Consider the following 21,683-nt stretch of genomic DNA (forward strand, 5'->3'; position numbering starts at 1 on the left):
TTTTCTAGGGTTTCCAGGCCAGCTGCATTTCCCACTATTCCCTAGATACACAACTGCCCTGCCCCCTCTTTGGATCAGTTTGTCTCGCTACCATCTAGAAGTAGCATCCGTGGTTTTGCTTTCTCTCAAAGTTGGTGTTGTTCTCAATGGAGAAAATATGATATTTGACTCTCGTCAAAACTTTGAATTCTCTATTCCGTATCGAAACCTCTTTTGAAAGAAGTGTCTGCCCAAAGTTAAACAGAGCAGATATTTTTTACAAAGCTGGTGCTTGACTTTCCCTTTGTAACCATAGTCTTTTAATTATAAAACAGACGTTTCATTTCCTTAGGAACTACCTTGTAAAAAAGTATATATAGAGCAGTAAAGACACAAGCGATGACTTAAATATGGATCTGTAGTTAGCAGGTGAATCAAAAATACACGAAAAGAAACTTGAGAATAATCAGTTGAGCTTCAAAAGCTAAATGCTTATTTCTATTTAACAATTCTCATATTTTTATGACATTTAAACAGTGATGTTGGTAAGAGCAAGCGGCCACTGGAAAAACGTTTCCTGTAGAATAACAGAAGTCTTGCAATACTTGCGTCAGTTTGCAAGGTCAAACTCAGCCAACCCCCTCTTCTCCACTGTACAATGTTGGTTTAGTATGAAACGGGTAAGGGAATTAGGAAGTATCTTCGTTTGCGATTCTTTTGTGATATTTGTCTAAACCAACAACATTGCTCTAGGGGGGAGGGGGCAAAAGAAGTAATTTTTTCGGAAAAATAATCAAAGATATAAAATGCAACGTGTTCCAAGAACATTTGGCAGGCATCGTACTTGCTCGCAGCTATTTTGCTCGAAGATTCAACTTAGTGACACAACCTAGACAGCAAAGGCTGCCAAATTACTATCCTTTTGGGGGCATTGAGAAGATAGACAAACCTCGTTAACACTATAGTCTTTTACTACGACCCCTTTAAGAACTATCTTTCCATTTTTTATTTAACCTCACATTTGACTTCCCTATTTAACCTGAGACCACTTGCAAAAGACGAAAAGATTCTGTGAAATAACCAGGAATTATAAAACATTAAATTACAAGAAATTTGGAATAAAATTTTTCCATAACTAAGTTTTAATACAATTCTAAGGTATGAATAAGCTGAACAAAATATTACGATGTACCATAACAATCGTTGGATGCAGATATTTCAGTTTCAGTGTATCAGGCTAATATTCCTTCACCCACCGTGACGGTGAATACAAAGTGAAGGGTATAAAATTTATGCGCTTAGTTAAAAATTTATTAGACCTAAAAGATAATAGAGTTATCTACATATTATAGTGATCTAAACGACTTTCGATATCAAAACCAAGAATATCTAAATGGAATTTCGAAACTATGTGGAGAGGATAGGTTAAAAATATAAAAGAGTGCTTTTTACTGGTAAGCCTCTTAAACCAATTTATTTCTTGAAGAACTTAAGGCATGTCAAGATTCCAGAAATGCGTCAAAAAGTTCTGGTTTTACAGTAAATGGGATGAAAATGGTCCTTATTGAAAACAGATTTGAATATTCGACGATGACAATAACAAAACAATTCAAAAATTGATTTCTTGGAACAGAGAGTCAAAATTTTTGCTTTCAATGGATATTGCGTTACTCTATAAGATCTGTTCGAATAAATGTTTAGAAAATGCGATTCATCACATCTATTTGTGTTAATAGCGACGATAAAATTCTATGTCTCTTTGAACTTATCAAGGTCCTTGGCTATACGTGCCCACGCAGGTGTGGTGTGCGAGGACTCAGTGTGTATCTTCCACTTCTGTTTTGTATTGCTAGCATCACATTGCTTCATAAAAAGGCTATATGCATTACCATTTACTCCGCCTTCAAGACACAGTCCTGTGCCATGATGGAAAATATGCTTGTCCTACAAAAAGTAAAAGCAGTCAGAGTAAAGAAATGCTCAAAATTAACAACACAAACAGCCTTTAATTTACCTTTGCTTCTAATAAAAAAGGCAAATAGAGGACAGAAAGGTATGGGTTCCAAGTGGCCTAAGTTTGTTAGTGTATATTGGGGATGATTTCCGTACAGCAGCAAAGAACATAAAGCCAAGGTTAGTGTTTCCGAAATAACTAACCTCTCTGTATTCCCATTTCTGATTGCCTCCCATCTCGTGGCATTTTTCGATATAGACGTTATTAAGATCAGCGTAGCGAGCATCTAAACAGTCTTCTTCATTCTGACGAAACTCGTAAATGGCAGTCCAATGGAAAAACTAGAAACAAAATGCAAAGAATCGGTAAGTCAGTGTAAAATATTTAATTACGTAGAAATATGCTTGTGGCGAGAGGTAGCGAACAGTAGTGAGCAGTGACGAGAGGTAGCGAGAAGTGGCGAACACTGGCGAGCATACAAAACCCTACCATTTTGAACCCTACACCTATGACTCGTCCTTTGGTTAATTCTACACAGCAAATATGTTATAACGATCTGAAAATTCTACAAACATGATTTTAGCACGATTTAGCAGCATAGCTCAGTTGACTCATTGGCCGAAGGAAAGATCAATACGTCTCTTCAAACCGACAATCTGTTATTGGAACATTTCCTATTACAAAAACATCACAACGCAGGTTAAAATTTGAAATATTACTTAAAGTCGCCTGGCCTGCATTTGTCGAGACCCTCGCAACATTACAACATCGCAAAAAATTATTCAGAATTTAACCTGATTTCCTCCTTGACCATGACACTGATACAAAGCGATTGTTGCACCATCTCTTCGAGCTAAAGTATCCAAGCAGCCTCCGGTTTCGATATTACGAATCTAAATATCAACAGATTGCCATTAGTTAGAAGTAGTTAACACATTTAAACTTGAAATTAACAATGTATACAAAATTTGGCACAGTAATGTTTCTTATCAATCATAGCTACATGTTTTCGTACAGATTTGCTGATAGCTGATTGTTGCTATCACGTGGCTTTGAACTTCTTCTTAATAAACTTCGTCTGTTAGCATCATTATCCCAACAAAGAATACTTCTAAGATTTTATCTAACCTTGCTAAATAACATTGTATGCCTCAGTTGCAAAGCGTTCAAATTCTTTTCCAGTCGATAAGAAAATTTCAAATAATCAAAGGAATGTTTAATATTTGTTAAGCAGGCAATGAGGGAGGGCAAAATCGATAAAAATGCGGGGTGAGGGCAAAACAAAGAATTACAGTCCCAGGTGACGAAGGTTCTCATTATTATCTTTGGACCTAAAACCTAAATTTTTTTCCTTAAATCCAAATTCTATCTAATAGCAAGCAAATAAGGTGCATATTTTTTATTGTCAAGTTTCAACATTGCATGGGAAAACAAACTGAATTTGACGCAAGGTATGAAAGACTTCAGGGTTGGAAACGGAAGAAAAAGAGAACAGATGAACAATGGTTCATACTCTGGTTTGATTGAAAATAACTTGGCTTAGCCAATTTGAGGCCACTATTATCTCTCATTACCAAGGAAAAAGTTTAGCGATATTTCGTGCCTATTAAATTCATGTTTGGTAAGACATACTGCTCAGAGATTTGCAGGTATAAAAATACATTTTCAAATGGGCATCAACCAATAAACTCTAAAAGAAAAACCAACGCCATATCGTATTTCCAGACATGAGCATGCCGAAACAAAATGTAATTCGGATACAGAGAATGCCAAAATATTCAATGAAAACGATTTGAGACGAGAAAATTGGGAAAGCAATCAGGTTGTATGCAGACGGAAGGTGTATGTTTTCTAACATTGATTCTTCAACCACGTGATGTGTTCGTGGTTGCTTACTGGCTGAAACAATGATTGCAATAATCGCCATTTTATCCATATTTCGAATCATTTCAAAACGGCAGCATTATATCTTAAACATAAATGTATATAAAATATGTATATAAGAACATTCATTATGTAATATTGTTTACTTTTAATTTTAGAAATCATTAGCTGTCTTTTCAATACAATCATTTTTATAACATTTAAAGAACAATAACATAACGACAATATGACCGATGGACAAAGCTTTCAAATCGAAGATTGCTTCTCACCTCACCATAGCCTCGATCGGGTTCGTATTTTGTTCTTACGGTATCTTTTATAACGTTTGCCAGATACCACCCAAAGCTCTTGCATTGCAGCCTTTGGCGGATTTTCTTTCGCTCGCTGATGTCTCCCGGATCAGCATCGCGTATTTCAGGCCTTCGTTGAAATAAAAACTCCTTGAAGTCATCCATCCAGACCTCTGCAACGCGTCTAAAGTTCACGAGTACTGCATTTGGTTTATCGTATGTGTACGGTACATTTCTACGATACACGTGACCAACACGTGAACAAGGGATATTCTCCATCTGACCACCGCACATCCACAGCTAAAAATTTGAGAGAAAATAAATCAGCCAAAAATCCTCACTTGTCTATCTTTGATTAGAAAAATTTAAAATAACGCACAATATAAACTTGCTCAATATTGAAGAAAGTTTATTGAGGCTAAAAGAGATCATGAATATCTAGGCTTTAAATGGGACCAAGATATCTGCCTGTAGATCCCTCGCAGGAAATCTTTACCTCTGCATCCAAAAAGTTTTCGACAACTTTCTCATCTCTGTTCAACATTTAATAACGCACAGAATTTGGAAAGAGACATCCACAGAATGAGATATCTACTTGCTCCAAGACTGTCTAATAAATAAGGGGAAGAGAAATGCTTGGTATAGGCTCCAACCATAAAGAAGAGTTGTTTCTGCCTTGAACTTGCTTGCATTCAGAAGTGAGGCGACTAAGACTACTAAACTCATGTTACTTTCAAAGTGGAGGATTCCCAAGCTGATAAAGCTATATTTTAAACATTCCACTACTGTAAACTGACCTATGCCAAGAGCCATTTTGTTCACATTTGCCCCAGATTTCATTTTGGAAAAAAATACTTTGTTTGTCTTTAGTACCAAGCTACCCCAGATAGATATCTGTGGCATTTCTCTCACCAATTTAGATGAAAGAGGCGCTTCAGCAGAGTGAGTGTGCAAAAACACCAAATTCCCCTCGTTATTTTCTTGGGTGAGTGAAGCAGGTTGGAATCGGATGAACTAACCCATCATGACAGCATCGACTACATTTGCCAAGTGTGGCAGAGGCGTAGCTAAAGGGAATGTAGGGGGTCTGACAACATCCTCCAATACTTAGTCGAAATAACTTCAGTTGGTCCACAAAATCCTTACTTTGTCGGTAAAATCATCGCTTACATAGGTGAAATAGCACCTAAATATTTTCTCCATCTATGTCTTCGTTTTGTAATTTCTATTGGTGACCCTCCACTTCCCTGGCCTAGAAGGTCAAGGGACGCCACTGAGTGTGGTTGATAAGAAACTTTGACCAGTCTATGGGCATTATGAACGAGAGGGGCAATAGCAATTCAGCTGCTCAGCTGCACTTTCCAACCCACGCACTTTCCCAGGCCTTTTTTGGCCGCAAGCGATCATAAAAATATGTAAAGGTACTTACTTTAAATGAAAGCTCATACTGTTCTCCACCCCAAACATACATGCCTGGATCGTACTTCCCTAACTCGTCAAAAAATTTGCGACTTATTGCAAAAAGACCTCCAGCCATAACAGGTGATCTGTAAAAAATGTATATTAGCTGTAAAGAATATGAATTACATTTAACAACTTGAATAAGCTGATCTTTCTTAAGTATATTATAAGAAGTTTGATTTCCAATAAAGTTTTGTTATTCTTGAAGCCTCTACTATTTCAAAGATTCTTCGGTTCTCACCGGTATTTAAAAAAGGATGTTCCGATTTCACCCTTGAACATAGAGGCGTTCACATGAAAAATTTCAGACCGGTTCGAAACTCACGCCGGCCAATTTTCATGTGAACACACTTCTCAATCGGGGCGAACTGAACTTGCAAGTGTCGTTTGCAAGGCTCTTACAATGTCGTTTTTTGATGAAGGTTTATCCAAAGTCATTTTTCTTCCTAATAAATCCTGAGCTGCTTGTTTGTAATTCCCATGTTAACGCAATGGAAATTAGCACACCCGAACTGAACTTTCTCATGTGAAGGACATCTAACTTGGTCCTTTCATCCCTATTGGTGACTTTGACCTTAGCCATTGACTTAGACAACAGACATGGACAATAGACTTCTCTCTATTTCATAAGTAGAGAGGTTTGCCATTGAATCCCATTTAAAGAGAACGCGAATGACTGAAGCCAACTAGCATGCGTTGGTTAGCCTGTGTCCCAGACCCCTGGCTAGCGTTGGTAGGATAAACATATTTTTGCCAAATAAAGTTTTCTTAGAAAGCAATTAATATTCACTTACTTCACTGGCTGTGTGTCATCTTTCCTTTCCTTTCTCTGCTCGTCAGTTATAGCTCTTTCCTTATAATCAAACCTCCAGTTAAATGTACCTCTAATTAGAGGGTCCACCCCTCTATAGGAAAACGTCAAGTGATCTATGACGTCAATCGTTGGACAGACAACATTTCTGTAGTTGTCCTGTATCCTGGCAAGCAGTGGTGGCAGCCATCCTACATTTGTCTCACAATGAGAATCCAAAAAGATTACCACATCCCCAGTTGAATGATCTGCACCATATGCTCTTGCTCTTATAAGCCCTTCCCTTTGCTTTGTTCTAACAAGCTTCACTTTATCCAGTGTTGCCACATATTTTTCTAATTTATCTCTTAAATGATCTAAAAACAAGCATATTATATTTCTCATAGACCCCCACCAAACATTGCTTACAGTAACAGTAACAAACATGAACATTTGGTCTAAAAAAGTTTTTTGAACAAAATTTGGAACCAATTTCTCTTTAGCAGAAATAAAAGGATTTAAACAGTCTCTTCCATACTTTATCTAATCAGAATATGAATACATTTTAGATAAATTTCTAAAGTCATATCAACTTGGTGAGCTATCCCCCAAACACTAATTATGTCAGTCACTGTTAAAGATCCAGCTTCACTCTGGAGTCATGCAGGAGTAATGGGTCTATTCTTTCCTAAGTTCACATTTATGAAGATACATGGAAAATGTCCATACTTTGGGATGATGTTTGGCTGCTCACTATTCCATTAGTACATGCAAAATGGTGGCCATTATCCATTACAGAAAGCACAAAAAAAATTCTTGTTCAAATGTTTTATCATTGTTCAATGGAACATAACTAGGCATTTAAAAGGGTAATACCTACAATGCGTTATTAGGTACAAAAAAATGTAAAATACACAGGATTTGCGCAATACGCTGTAACTAAATGTTGGCAAAAAAGTGTATTTTGGGTTTGGTAAATATAACTGGTACAACTTAGAAAAAAACTTATACCTAATAGTAAAGAAAACTATTGCAACAAGTAATTGCTTCAAAATCTCAAGGCAATATATTCATCAAACTTGATAAATTGCTTGGTTATTCTTGGGACAAGTTTAGTTTCTAAGATTGGCAGTGGCAGAGGTGAGATCAACTTTGGCAACTCATCCCAGATAGGCAGAGATGATTCTTTCTGACTGAGGATATAAAAGAACAAACCTTTGTTGCTATAATCATCACACAACACTATCTCATGAAGAAGTTCTGGTGGAGATCTGTCTAGAACACTATGAACTGTTCTAAATAGTGTAGACCATCCTTCATTGTGGAAAATAATAATGACACTAGCCGTGGGCATTACTTTTGGATAACTATTCTCTTTACACCTAAAATAATAGGAAAACCATTAGTGATGGTGATAATGGCACATTTTCTTAACATTTGATACCAATACTAGGGATATGGGAAATAATCAAAGATAAACATAAGTAATCATTTTATTGGAAAAATTATGAATTTCATAAGCTTGATATTGCTGTAGTGAGTAGATCTTGCTCAGGTGTATCAGACCTACCAAGTCACATGCATTTGCGTGAGACACAGGCATTTCGGTCCTTTCTCACGCTCACATGCATTAAAGCAGAATTCTCACACATCTTGCAACAAACTTCTTGGTTTATTTAAATTTTTCAATTTTTGTTGCAAATCTTAGCAAGATCCTTCTTTCCTAACAAGGCATGATAGCACAATAGCAGGAACAGGATGACTAGATAACAGCAAATCTGCACAGGTTAAGTGATGTTTCATTATTGGCAAGCCTACATGACTAGCAGGTTAGCATTGTTACACATTGTAAATTTATTCAAAGTGTACAGGAGGAGCATAATCTCTCTTAAGTTGCAATCGGAGCGGTCAGAGTGATATTTGGGATACCAGTTACACTACAGCGGTCTGCTTGCTCATACGTACATTTCTTCCTCTGCATCCTGGTTCACAGTGCTGTGTGCTTTTGCAATGAACTGTGCAGTGCAAGTGCACCAGATTAACATTATTTTATCATTATGAACTGTTATAAATTCTTTCTTAATAAAAACTGAATAAAATGGTGAAAACAAAGCCCCCTCAATCCCTCACAACTTCTGCAATCATGGCTTAAAAAAGGTGTTTCCCAAGAACTACAGGGCATGGCAAAGGAAAAGTGTCTGGGGCTACACCCCGTGACCTTGCTTTGCTTGTGTGGTGGTCAGGATTCGTTCTGGATCAACTGAGACTCGGCTATGGTGAGCTGAAACTTGACAGGTCTTGTGTACACTAAGTTGTAAACAACAAGATTAACAGATAATGCAACCATCAAACAGCAACAAAATTCTGAAATTACTCATATGTGGAGAACTTTTACCTCTCTTTGGCATGTGGGCCTAAGGCACCTTCCAGAAAAAACATTTCAAAAAGAAGTTGCAAATGGTTTTTAAGAAGGCTAAAAGTTTTAAACTTACTAGCATGTATAAAATTCCGTAGATTTGCAAACACATTGTTGAGCCCTAATATATAAATACCTACAAGTTACTGAAAAGAGTTTAAGACCTTTGAAAAACCAACACATAGCACATTGTCCTTAACGTGCATATGCTTGCATTATAAATATATATTTTAGTGCAAGCATAAGCAGCATTGCTGGCAGCTCAAAGGTATTGGCTCCTAGGTCAAAACTGATAGTGTGCTGTTGCTTGCACCTTTGTGTGGCCAAAACTATACATGCTTTCCAAACTGGTAGTGTGCCATTGCCAAAAACATTGCCATGGCACTGTTTGCTGACAAAACTTGCATGTGTGCATAAATATATGTCTCATCATACCCATTTTTGCCACAATAGCCCCCATAAATTTTGCTATAACTCACCACACTGTCTTACTGACTTAGATGTGCCACCTAAAACCTTAAAACAGACAGCCATAATATGACAAAGGTCAATAATATAAAGGTAATGATATTATATAAATATGTAAAACTTACAAGAAGTGCCTAGGATCTGGTAGAGATCTATGAAGTGATATTTTATCACTTATAAATTGATTAAATCCATATTCTGCATATGCTTTGTTTTTCAGCATTTCTTCTTCTGGTTTTGTTGCTACAGCCACCCCTCCTTCTCCTGGATCACTTGGATTAAAGGGGCCATTCAACTCTGGCCAAAACCGAAGTTCACCAGTAGTCTTTTTATTGTTTTCTTCCTCGAGAAAGACTTTAGAATATGTACTATCTGTTCTTCTATCAATAATTGATTCTGTGCTATTGTAAGTCCTTAGAACCTTGAGGAATCCGACGACCAGCACTGTTGCAGCAACCATGACCAGCAACATAGGCTTTCTTCTCCATCTTATTATGTTAGCCATTTATACTACGCTTAGATTCTGATAAATGTTGCAAGATACAAGTTGCTGAAAGGTATGAACCACAGTTTTGAAACGTGGCAGAGGCTCCCAATACGAACTCCAGAAATCAACGGTCGTTTATTGCTATCGAATTTCTTGTTTCCTTCATATCTTAGTTCGCAATTAAACATCCATAATAATCCTTTAAATTGTTTTATTTGTAAAATATTTATAGGAAGTACATTATTATTCGAAAAATTGTTCTACCGAGAGTTTTGTTCCATCTGTGAGAGCCAGCATCAAACACATGAAAATCCCTTCATTCAAAGTGTTGTTGCTGCTGCGATTTGCGGTTTACACAGCTTTGGTGAATTCGGGTACCAGGCAATCGAAATACAATCACTTAATCAATTGATCAATCTTGCATAAAACCAGTAACGGTCTTCCTCGTGCTCCATTGTTGATTACTTGATCATTCTTTTATATCAAATGGCCGAGTACATTTATTCACTGAAAATCGACACTAATTGAAGCGGGTTACATGTTTGTTCTCCTCTCAATAAAAATATTGTTTGTAAGAATTTTTTTCGTCAGGAGGGGCTGAAGCCCCAGAGCCCCCCCTAAGTTTACGACTATGCTCAGAATCATCCAATTTTTAAGAATATTTTAAGAATAAACTCATCTTTTAAAAGAAACTGGCTAAAAGAAACGAGTACTGGACAGTCAGAAAAAATTAAGAAACTTCAATACTCGAAGCAAAAAAATTAAGAAACTATTGAATCGTGATAAAATTGAGAAAAAGGAAAATTTTGTAAAACCCAAGAACATGATTGCCCTGTTGGCCTAGAACGTAAGACACAAGGGATAAAAGTATACTTCCCACATCTAAATACAGTGTCAGAACGGAAGCGAATCTCTTGACGTGATAAAAAAGGTCACGAACATTTCATAACATCATTCATGACAACATAATTAAGAAACTCTCAAGAAACAATAAGTATTGAAATTTCCAGAACATTAAGAAACTGGAGTACTCATCCATCGACCTTTGTTTCTTATAAAAAAATGAGTGTATTTCACAGCCTCGACTTGCATATTAGTTTCTCATTTTTCAGCAATTGCCTGTTTTGCGATGTTCATAACATGGAATCTCAGAACTGAGATATTTCGCTATTCAAAGTACATTTAAGAACGGGCGATGTTCCCCTAAAACCATATCAGTCAGATTTGAAGAAGATTAGAATATTTTAAGAATATATATTCAGACTCAAAACAAAAATTTCATGGCAGCAAGATTGTTTTATCATGTTGGTAGAGAAATAACTGAGAAAACTTCTAAGTTTCGTTATTAACATACTCTATTAAAATTGATTTTGTAAGTTTTTAACTCTGAACAAAAGCTAGGCCGAAGAGCAACCCTCCCCATAAAATGAATTGAAAAACTCAAAATGAAAAGCTTTTTTACAACACAGAAATCAGATAGGGGAATCAACTGAATCAAACAAAGAAAAAAATTCTAACGAAAACATTTACCTTGAATAAAAAAATGCAGGTTTACGAAAATATCCTTAAATGTTGTAAATTCGCAAGTTTATGAATTCACAGGTATTTTTGTGCCAATTTTGAGCACAACCAAAAACCACCCTAACCCACTCCATCAAAAAGAGTTCTGTTTTGATCTTGATCATAATGGAATGCATAAATCAAAATTACCAATTAGGAACTTTTCTAAATGGTGAAATAAGTTTAAAAAAAATATTCCAATCGAAAAGTCAAAATTTGCCACGGTCCCCCTTTATACCTTAACCAGAGTTTTATTTTCATTTTAGTCTCTCTCTCTCTCTCTCTCTCTCTCTCTCTCTCTCTCTCTCTCTCTCTCTCTCTCTCTCTCTCTCTCTCTCAATATCACTAAGTCATCTAGATTATCATCGCAGAGTAAATCAAATCATAAGGATGAATATATATATATATAGAGCTTTCTGATTACAGAAAACATTCACTAAAAAGTATATCTGAAAGTTAAAACGACAAAAGACAAAATATAACATATTAAGACATTTTTAGTGTTCACAGAGTTCGATGTCCCGTACATTTAGTTTCGCCTTGTCATATTTGCGTTCTGCCATTAGCTCCAGGCGATAATCTTTTGCTGATTTTAAGGTAATAACATTTTGCTGTGGGGGTACCTCCTTCGTTGACACAATCTTTCTCTCGGGGTTGACAAAGAAAAACACAACGATACGACGGCTGGCCGATTCCTTTTCTGCCATGTTGACCATCTTTGATATCTTATGGATGTGGCAATTGGGGAAAACAAGTAGGTAGCCATCAGCTGTTGGGAAGTATCCAAGCGGCATGAAACCTTCAGCAGCAAACTGGTTAACTACTGTAGGACGATCTTGAGGCACATTCCAAAAGATCTTCCTCCTTTCGGCAGCTGTGAAGGCCCGTTTGAATCTTAGATCCCCGCCCTCGATTGAAGTATCTCTATCCAAGAAATAAATGCCTGAAAAATACAAAAACTTTATCTCCAGAAAAACTTTTATTTACTATAGATATGCAATTTTTTGGCTAGAATGATCTTGGTACCTTCAAGGTTTTTTCAAAAGAAACCCCCAGGGCATTAAAGCTTACTTTGCTTAACCAATATGCTCTAATTTTCAGCAAAGAAGAATATCTAAACCATCATCGGCATAAATCATGAACACAGAACTGGTTTTGTCGTACAGGTATCAGACTCTATAGCTAGCAAAGAAACGCAAGCTGCTAATGATTTAACTGGCCTGCCAATAGATTCCTTCAAGAAATAATCTGCAAAAGATAGCTAAAGTTAGCAAAGACATGCTTGGGGTACATAGAAAAAGAAAATTATAAAATTACACTTGGCTTGGCTCAATCATAGATTTAAAAGCTACTCTTATGACGTACGCCCCCTTTCAAATTGATTTACAGAATTAGAAGAAAGCTTCTGACGATTTCAAGGATGCACTCAGCTTCTCCAATTCCACGTAATCCGGTAAAATCTTTTCTTTTACTCCCGAAACATCTAACATAACCCAACCCATAAGATAAAATCAAAGGCATGCTCAAAATTGTCTCTGCGGATTGGAAAGCTTCTCTAAAGTTTCCCATGCCACCAGGCTTTCCAGCGATGCTAAATTTTGCTAGGGCAGGGGGGAAATGACCCCCAAATTTCGGTATCCCTGAGGTTGCTTTTTTCCAAATACCTCCGATGGATTTGCCTTTTAAGAACAGTGTGTACCCCTTACCTGTCATGACAATATTTTCATGTGACATTCCTTCTGCATGCCACACACCCTCATAAGACTGACCAGGCTGGAGTTTGTAATCCACAATTTTCACTATTATTTGTAATTCTTGTCCACTGAAAGACACAGATTCTTTTTCCAGTGTAGGATTTTCATCAGATTCATCTCCATGGTCATGATCATCTCCTTGAAAAAACTCCATTGCTTTGGCATATGACCAAACTTCTTCGAAAAAAGGTAAACAAATTTCAAACAATGATTCCAAATCTCGGTACAAATCAGAAAATATGGCTTGGTCAAGATTGTTGATGTATTCTTGTACAAGGCATTTTCTTTCGCTAGTTATTTTAAATGGTGTTGGGAGCCATTGAAACTTCGATTCCTCGTAATCACGTCCCCAAAAATCACTCTTTTCTTCAGGAAGTTTCGGCGGCAATTTCGCACCTTTATCGAGCTTACTGACACCTTTGATATACGGGTACAAGGCTGGGTGAACCAGATCTCTTATAATATCATTTGAATTGGGATGGTAGTCAACTGGAGTCTTTTGAGCCAATTCGTCAATATGTTTTTGTAGACTTTTTCTCAAATTATCAGGTACCATATTCTTTGCATAACAAACACCCTCTGTGATAATCTTATTCATGTACTTATTCCAAAAATCGTGAAAAAATGGCGAATCCTTTACATCCCCAATAAAATCATGACCAATGTAACTTTCTACAAGCACATTTGCACTCACTTCATGGAACGTAGCTTCTGATTTCGTTACTTCTTGATCAAGAATTTTCGTGTATTCTTTGTGGCGACCACACAACCATTGTTTCGTGCTACGTAGCAGCTTTCTTTTCTCATCTGAACTGCTACCAAACACATTTGTATCCGCGCGGATTTTCACTTTCAGCTGCAGATCGTAGTTATCAAAAATGTCTTCATCTCGTTCATCTTCTGGAGGGAACTGCACAGCTTTTGCTTCTACAAGATGCAAACCAGACTTTTTTGCCAACCCCGGAAGACCAAACGTGTCACCAGTGATGAAGGGGACACATTCCTGCTCCTCGTACTTACGGATCAGGTGTAATAATTCACTCACAGGGCTAACATCCGGCACATTCGTCTTATCAATGTCATGAATTGCTGTACTAGTCATTTTGTCTATGAAAAAATTAAATGATTTTAGTCTTTATTCTCAGTTAAAAACAACATCTTTTACAAACAAGAGACACAAAACCGTTCACAGAATAATGAAATTTGAAAGCGAGTCATGAACAAAGCAATACGGCGATGAGAATCCAATGTAATAAGCTAAGCTAGAATTTTTAAATAAACTATAATGAAATTTGCTTATGTTGCTTGTAATGATGAGTACTTATAATAAAATTCGCTACCTATGAATAGCTCATCGGGAGTTGCAATTCGGAGAGAGGGGGGGGGAGGGGGTGCTAAAAAGATATTTTTCTAAAAATGTTGACAAAGCAGCATTTTGTGACAAAGGAGTCCGTTTTCTCTCTTGGACTCCAGTGGTAATTTTTCTTTAGGCTCGCGGCACTGATTGGACAATTTTGCCGTTAATGTGCTTGCATTTTTCTGATTGGCTTATTTCGGTCCAAAACTGGGTATATATTTTTCATCGTGTTCTTTCGGACCCTGATTCCGACGTTTATGCTCTGAGGAGTGTCAGACGAAAAAGCTTTTAGTATGTTGTAAAATGTTTGCTTTTTTCAAAGCCATTTTCAAATTCTGTACCGCAAAAAATTTTTCAAACTAATGTTTATAAGACCCATTTACCTCGGAAATCAAATGTTGGGAAAGAATTCAGCAAACTTTTGAAAAAAATTTCAGATGCTTGGAATGGTTTGCGACGAAATATTTTAATGGCCAAATTCGGCCAGCCAAACAAAATATACAAAAAGCTACATTTTGTCTAATTCTGTGGAGTAATAGTGTAATCAAAATTGGCTTTGTTTGCTACAAAAGCTCAAACCTGTTTCAATTTCAATTTTCTGTTATCTTTAACTTTATTTCTTGCTTCGTCATTGGCATTTTTAAGATTATTTTAACAAAATGTTGAATATTCTCTGTGCAAAAATTGTCGTTTTCTTTGTAGCTTTGTGGCTTTCGACGTGAGGCCAAAAGTCGGCCAACTTTTGCTTTTTCGGGCCTTCGTTGAAATAAAAACTCCTTGAAGTCATCCATCCAGACCTCTGCAACGCGTCTAAAGTTCACGAGTACTGCATTTGGTTTATCGTATGTGTACGGTACATTTCTACGATACACGTGACCAACACGTGAACAAGGGATATTCTCCATCTGACCACCGCACATCCACAGCTAAAAATTTGAGAGAAAATAAATCAGCCAAAAATCCTCACTTGTCTATCTTTGATTAGAAAAATTTAAAATAACGCACAATATAAACTTGCTCAATATTGAAGAAAGTTTATTGAGGCTAAAAGAGATCATGAATATCTAGGCTTTAAATGGGACCAAGATATCTGCCTGTAGATCCCTCGCAGGAAATCTTTACCTCTGCATCCAAAAAGTTTTCGACAACTTTCTCATCTCTGTTCAACATTTAATAACGCACAGAATTTGGAAAGAGACATCCACAGAATGAGATATCTACTTGCTCCAAGACTGTCTAATAAATAAGGGGAAGAGAAATGCTTGGTATAGGCTCCAACCATAAAGAAGAGTTGTTTCTGCCTTGAACTTGCTTGCATTCAGAAGTGAGGCGACTAAGACTACTAAACTCATGTTACTTTCAAAGTGGAGGATTCCCAAGCTGATAAAGCTATATTTTAAACATTCCACTACTGTAAACTGACCTATGCCAAGAGCCATTTTGTTCACATTTGCCCCAGATTTCATTTTGGAAAAAAATACTTTGTTTGTCTTTAGTACCAAGCTACCCCAGATAGATATCTGTGGCATTTCTCTCACCAATTTAGATGAAAGAGGCGCTTCAGCAGAGTGAGTGTGCAAAAACACCAAATTCCCCTCGTTATTTTCTTGGGTGAGTGAAGCAGGTTGGAATCGGATGAACTAACCCATCATGACAGCATCGACTACATTTGCCAAGTGTGGCAGAGGCGTAGCTAAAGGGAATGTAGGGGGTCTGACAACATCCTCCAATACTTAGTCGAAATAACTTCAGTTGGTCCACAAAATCCTTACTTTGTCGGTAAAATCATCGCTTACATAGGTGAAATAGCACCTAAATATTTTCTCCATCTATGTCTTCGTTTTGTAATTTCTATTGGTGACCCTCCACTTCCCTGGCCTAGAAGGTCAAGGGACGCCACTGAGTGTGGTTGATAAGAAACTTTGACCAGTCTATGGGCATTATGAACGAGAGGGGCAATAGCAATTCAGCTGCTCAGCTGCACTTTCCAACCCACGCACTTTCCCAGGCCTTTTTTGGCCGCAAGCGATCATAAAAATATGTAAAGGTACTTACTTTAAATGAAAGCTCATACTGTTCTCCACCCCAAACATACATGCCTGGATCGTACTTCCCTAACTCGTCAAAAAATTTGCGACTTATTGCAAAAAGACCTCCAGCCATAACAGGTGATCTGTAAAAAATGTATATTAGCTGTAAAGAATATGAATTACATTTAACAACTTGAATAAGCTGATCTTTCTTAAGTATATTATAAGAAGTTTGATTTCCAATAAAGTTTTGTTATTCTTGAAGCCTCTACTATTTCAAAGATTCTTCGGTTCTCACCGGTATTTAAAAAAGGATGTTCCGATTTCACCCTTGAACATAGAGGCGTTCACATGAAAAATTTCAGACCGGTTCGAAACTCACGCCGGCCAATTTTCATGTGAACACACTTCTCAATCGGGGCGAACTGAACTTGCAAGTGTCGTTTGCAAGGCTCTTACAATGTCGTTTTTTGATGAAGGTTTATCCAAAGTCATTTTTCTTCCTAATAAATCCTGAGCTGCTTGTTTGTAATTCCCATGTTAACGCAATGGAAATTAGCACACCCGAACTGAACTTTCTCATGTGAAGGACATCTAACTTGGTCCTTTCATCCCTATTGGTGACTTTGACCTTAGCCATTGACTTAGACAACAGACATGGACAATAGACTTCTCTCTATTTCATAAGTAGAGAGGTTTGCCATTGAATCCCATTTAAAGAGAACGCGAATGACTGAAGCCAACTAGCATGCGTTGGTTAGCCTGTGTCCCAGACCCCTGGCTAGCGTTGGTAGGATAAACATATTTTTGCCAAATAAAGTTTTCTTAGAAAGCAATTAATATTCACTTACTTCACTGGCTGTGTGTCATCTTTCCTTTCCTTTCTCTGCTCGTCAGTTATAGCTCTTTCCTTATAATCAAACCTCCAGTTAAATGTACCTCTAATTAGAGGGTCCACCCCTCTATAGGAAAACGTCAAGTGATCTATGACGTCAATCGTTGGACAGACAACATTTCTGTAGTTGTCCTGTATCCTGGCAAGCAGTGGTGGCAGCCATCCTACATTTGTCTCACAATGAGAATCCAAAAAGATTACCACATCCCCAGTTGAATGATCTGCACCATATGCTCTTGCTCTTATAAGCCCTTCCCTTTGCTTTGTTCTAACAAGCTTCACTTTATCCAGTGTTGCCACATATTTTTCTAATTTATCTCTTAAATGATCTAAAAACAAGCATATTATATTTCTCATAGACCCCCACCAAACATTGCTTACAGTAACAGTAACAAACATGAACATTTGGTCTAAAAAAGTTTTTTGAACAAAATTTGGAACCAATTTCTCTTTAGCAGAAATAAAAGGATTTAAACAGTCTCTTCCATACTTTATCTAATCAGAATATGAATACATTTTAGATAAATTTCTAAAGTCATATCAACTTGGTGAGCTATCCCCCAAACACTAATTATGTCAGTCACTGTTAAAGATCCAGCTTCACTCTGGAGTCATGCAGGAGTAATGGGTCTATTCTTTCCTAAGTTCACATTTATGAAGATACATGGAAAATGTCCATACTTTGGGATGATGTTTGGCTGCTCACTATTCCATTAGTACATGCAAAATGGTGGCCATTATCCATTACAGAAAGCACAAAAAAAATTCTTGTTCAAATGTTTTATCATTGTTCAATGGAACATAACTAGGCATTTAAAAGGGTAATACCTACAATGCGTTATTAGGTACAAAAAAATGTAAAATACACAGGATTTGCGCAATACGCTGTAACTAAATGTTGGCAAAAAAGTGTATTTTGGGTTTGGTAAATATAACTGGTACAACTTAGAAAAAAACTTATACCTAATAGTAAAGAAAACTATTGCAACAAGTAATTGCTTCAAAATCTCAAGGCAATATATTCATCAAACTTGATAAATTGCTTGGTTATTCTTGGGACAAGTTTAGTTTCTAAGATTGGCAGTGGCAGAGGTGAGATCAACTTTGGCAACTCATCCCAGATAGGCAGAGATGATTCTTTCTGACTGAGGATATAAAAGAACAAACCTTTGTTGCTATAATCATCACACAACACTATCTCATGAAGAAGTTCTGGTGGAGATCTGTCTAGAACACTATGAACTGTTCTAAATAGTGTAGACCATCCTTCATTGTGGAAAATAATAATGACACTAGCCGTGGGCATTACTTTTGGATAACTATTCTCTTTACACCTAAAATAATAGGAAAACCATTAGTGATGGTGATAATGGCACATTTTCTTAACATTTGATACCAATACTAGGGATATGGGAAATAATCAAAGATAAACATAAGTAATCATTTTATTGGAAAAATTATGAATTTCATAAGCTTGATATTGCTGTAGTGAGTAGATCTTGCTCAGGTGTATCAGACCTACCAAGTCACATGCATTTGCGTGAGACACAGGCATTTCGGTCCTTTCTCACGCTCACATGCATTAAAGCAGAATTCTCACACATCTTGCAACAAACTTCTTGGTTTATTTAAATTTTTCAATTTTTGTTGCAAATCTTAGCAAGATCCTTCTTTCCTAACAAGGCATGATAGCACAATAGCAGGAACAGGATGACTAGATAACAGCAAATCTGCACAGGTTAAGTGATGTTTCATTATTGGCAAGCCTACATGACTAGCAGGTTAGCATTGTTACACATTGTAAATTTATTCAAAGTGTACAGGAGGAGCATAATCTCTCTTAAGTTGCAATCGGAGCGGTCAGAGTGATATTTGGGATACCAGTTACACTACAGCGGTCTGCTTGCTCATACGTACATTTCTTCCTCTGCATCCTGGTTCACAGTGCTGTGTGCTTTTGCAATGAACTGTGCAGTGCAAGTGCACCAGATTAACATTATTTTATCATTATGAACTGTTATAAATTCTTTCTTAATAAAAACTGAATAAAATGGTGAAAACAAAGCCCCCTCAATCCCTCACAACTTCTGCAATCATGGCTTAAAAAAGGTGTTTCCCAAGAACTACAGGGCATGGCAAAGGAAAAGTGTCTGGGGCTACACCCCGTGACCTTGCTTTGCTTGTGTGGTGGTCAGGATTCGTTCTGGATCAACTGAGACTCGGCTATGGTGAGCTGAAACTTGACAGGTCTTGTGTACACTAAGTTGTAAACAACAAGATTAACAGATAATGCAACCATCAAACAGCAACAAAATTCTGAAATTACTCATATGTGGAGAACTTTTACCTCTCTTTGGCATGTGGGCCTAAGGCACCTTCCAGAAAAAACATTTCAAAAAGAAGTTGCAAATGGTTTTTAAGAAGGCTAAAAGTTTTAAACTTACTAGCATGTATAAAATTCCGTAGATTTGCAAACACATTGTTGAGCCCTAATATATAAATACCTACAAGTTACTGAAAAGAGTTTAAGACCTTTGAAAAACCAACACATAGCACATTGTCCTTAACGTGCATATGCTTGCATTATAAATATATATTTTAGTGCAAGCATAAGCAGCATTGCTGGCAGCTCAAAGGTATTGGCTCCTAGGTCAAAACTGATAGTGTGCTGTTGCTTGCACCTTTGTGTGGCCAAAACTATACATGCTTTCCAAACTGGTAGTGTGCCATTGCCAAAAACATTGCCATGGCACTGTTTGCTGACAAAACTTGCATGTGTGCATAAATATATGTCTCATCATACCCATTTTTGCCACAATAGCCCCCATAAATTTTGCTATAACTCACCACACTGTCTTACTGACTTAGATGTGCCACCTAAAACCTTAAAACAGACAGCCATAATATGACAAAGGTCAATAATATAAAGGTAATGATATTATATAAATATGTAAAACTTACAAGAAGTGCCTAGGATCTGGTAGAGATCTATGAAGTGATATTTTATCACTTATAAATTGATTAAATCCATATTCTGCATATGCTTTGTTTTTCAGCATTTCTTCTTCTGGTTTTGTTGCTACAGCCACCCCTCCTTCTCCTGGATCACTTGGATTAAAGGGGCCATTCAACTCTGGCCAAAACCGAAGTTCACCAGTAGTCTTTTTATTGTTTTCTTCCTCGAGAAAGACTTTAGAATATGTACTATCTGTTCTTCTATCAATAATTGATTCTGTGCTATTGTAAGTCCTTAGAACCTTGAGGAATCCGACGACCAGCACTGTTGCAGCAACCATGACCAGCAACATAGGCTTTCTTCTCCATCTTATTATGTTAGCCATTTATACTACGCTTAGATTCTGATAAATGTTGCAAGATACAAGTTGCTGAAAGGTATGAACCACAGTTTTGAAACGTGGCAGAGGCTCCCAATACGAACTCCAGAAATCAACGGTCGTTTATTGCTATCGAATTTCTTGTTTCCTTCATATCTTAGTTCGCAATTAAACATCCATAATAATCCTTTAAATTGTTTTATTTGTAAAATATTTATAGGAAGTACATTATTATTCGAAAAATTGTTCTACCGAGAGTTTTGTTCCATCTGTGAGAGCCAGCATCAAACACATGAAAATCCCTTCATTCAAAGTGTTGTTGCTGCTGCGATTTGCGGTTTACACAGCTTTGGTGAATTCGGGTACCAGGCAATCGAAATACAATCACTTAATCAATTGATCAATCTTGCATAAAACCAGTAACGGTCTTCCTCGTGCTCCATTGTTGATTACTTGATCATTCTTTTATATCAAATGGCCGAGTACATTTATTCACTGAAAATCGACACTAATTGAAGCGGGTTACATGTTTGTTCTCCTCTCAATAAAAATATTGTTTGTAAGAATTTTTTTCGTCAGGAGGGGCTGAAGCCCCAGAGCCCCCCCTAAGTTTACGACTATGCTCAGAATCATCCAATTTTTAAGAATATTTTAAGAATAAACTCATCTTTTAAAAGAAACTGGCTAAAAGAAACGAGTACTGGACAGTCAGAAAAAATTAAGAAACTTCAATACTCGAAGCAAAAAAATTAAGAAACTATTGAATCGTGATAAAATTGAGAAAAAGGAAAATTTTGTAAAACCCAAGAACATGATTGCCCTGTTGGCCTAGAACGTAAGACACAAGGGATAAAAGTATACTTCCCACATCTAAATACAGTGTCAGAACGGAAGCGAATCTCTTGACGTGATAAAAAAGGTCACGAACATTTCATAACATCATTCATGACAACATAATTAAGAAACTCTCAAGAAACAATAAGTATTGAAATTTCCAGAACATTAAGAAACTGGAGTACTCAT

The 21,683-nt window shown here is 36.9% G+C and overlaps 3 protein-coding genes across 3 annotated transcripts; all 3 read right to left on the reverse strand.

The window, feature by feature from the left end:
* Positions 1-372: 372 nt before the first annotated feature.
* LOC135681571 (polypeptide N-acetylgalactosaminyltransferase 10) lies at positions 373-10,263 on the reverse strand. The gene is made up of 8 exons (XM_065196110.2): positions 9,368-10,263; positions 7,574-7,740; positions 6,363-6,735; positions 5,537-5,654; positions 4,087-4,407; positions 2,728-2,826; positions 2,137-2,274; positions 373-1,923 (listed from the first exon to the last, which is right to left on the reverse strand). Exons 1-8 carry the CDS (start codon positions 9,745-9,747, stop codon positions 1,729-1,731), a joined length of 1,791 nt encoding a protein of 596 aa, XP_065052182.2. The 5' UTR covers positions 9,748-10,263; the 3' UTR covers positions 373-1,728.
* A 1,375-nt stretch (positions 10,264-11,638) lies between these two features.
* On the reverse strand, positions 11,639-14,145 carry LOC148958695 (uncharacterized). The gene is made up of 2 exons (XM_089111945.1): positions 12,996-14,145; positions 11,639-12,232 (listed from the first exon to the last, which is right to left on the reverse strand). The coding sequence occupies exons 1-2, from the start codon at positions 14,143-14,145 to the stop codon at positions 11,787-11,789; spliced, it is 1,596 nt and encodes a 531-aa protein (XP_088968071.1). The 3' UTR covers positions 11,639-11,786.
* Positions 14,015-21,212, reverse strand: LOC148958696 (polypeptide N-acetylgalactosaminyltransferase 10-like). The gene is made up of 6 exons (XM_089111946.1): positions 20,287-21,212; positions 18,493-18,659; positions 17,282-17,654; positions 16,456-16,573; positions 14,980-15,326; positions 14,015-14,150 (listed from the first exon to the last, which is right to left on the reverse strand). The coding sequence occupies exons 1-5, from the start codon at positions 20,664-20,666 to the stop codon at positions 14,991-14,993; spliced, it is 1,374 nt and encodes a 457-aa protein (XP_088968072.1). The 5' UTR covers positions 20,667-21,212; the 3' UTR covers positions 14,015-14,150; positions 14,980-14,990.
* Positions 21,213-21,683: the final 471 nt, after the last annotated feature.

This window comes from Rhopilema esculentum, chromosome 12 (genome assembly GCF_057945365.1).
Source record: "Rhopilema esculentum isolate cy_ngs chromosome 12, ASM5794536v1, whole genome shotgun sequence".
In the NCBI taxonomy this organism is placed as follows: domain Eukaryota; kingdom Metazoa; phylum Cnidaria; class Scyphozoa; order Rhizostomeae; family Rhizostomatidae; genus Rhopilema; species Rhopilema esculentum.

Excerpts from the sequence above, each read along its gene's own strand:
- LOC135681571 (XM_065196110.2), bottom strand. The coding sequence starts at position 9,747 with ATGGCTAACATAATAAGATGGAGAAGAAAGCCTATGTTGCTGGTCATG. Across the intron at positions 7,741-9,367 it reads CCAGATCCTAGGCACTTCTT|GTGTAAAGAGAATAGTTATC; the intron begins GTAAGTTTTACA and ends CTATTATTTTAG. Across the intron at positions 2,827-4,086 it reads CCGATCGAGGCTATGGTGAG|ATTCGTAATATCGAAACCGG; the intron begins GTGAGAAGCAAT and ends GTTGATATTTAG.
- LOC148958695 (XM_089111945.1), bottom strand. The coding sequence starts at position 14,145 with ATGACTAGTACAGCAATTCATGACATTGATAAGACGAATGTGCCGGAT. Across the intron at positions 12,233-12,995 it reads TGAAAATATTGTCATGACAG|GCATTTATTTCTTGGATAGA; the intron begins GTAAGGGGTACA and ends TGTATTTTTCAG.
- LOC148958696 (XM_089111946.1), bottom strand. The coding sequence starts at position 20,666 with ATGGCTAACATAATAAGATGGAGAAGAAAGCCTATGTTGCTGGTCATG. Across the intron at positions 18,660-20,286 it reads CCAGATCCTAGGCACTTCTT|GTGTAAAGAGAATAGTTATC; the intron begins GTAAGTTTTACA and ends CTATTATTTTAG. Across the intron at positions 15,327-16,455 it reads AGTATGAGCTTTCATTTAAA|CTGTGGATGTGCGGTGGTCA; the intron begins GTAAGTACCTTT and ends TCAAATTTTTAG.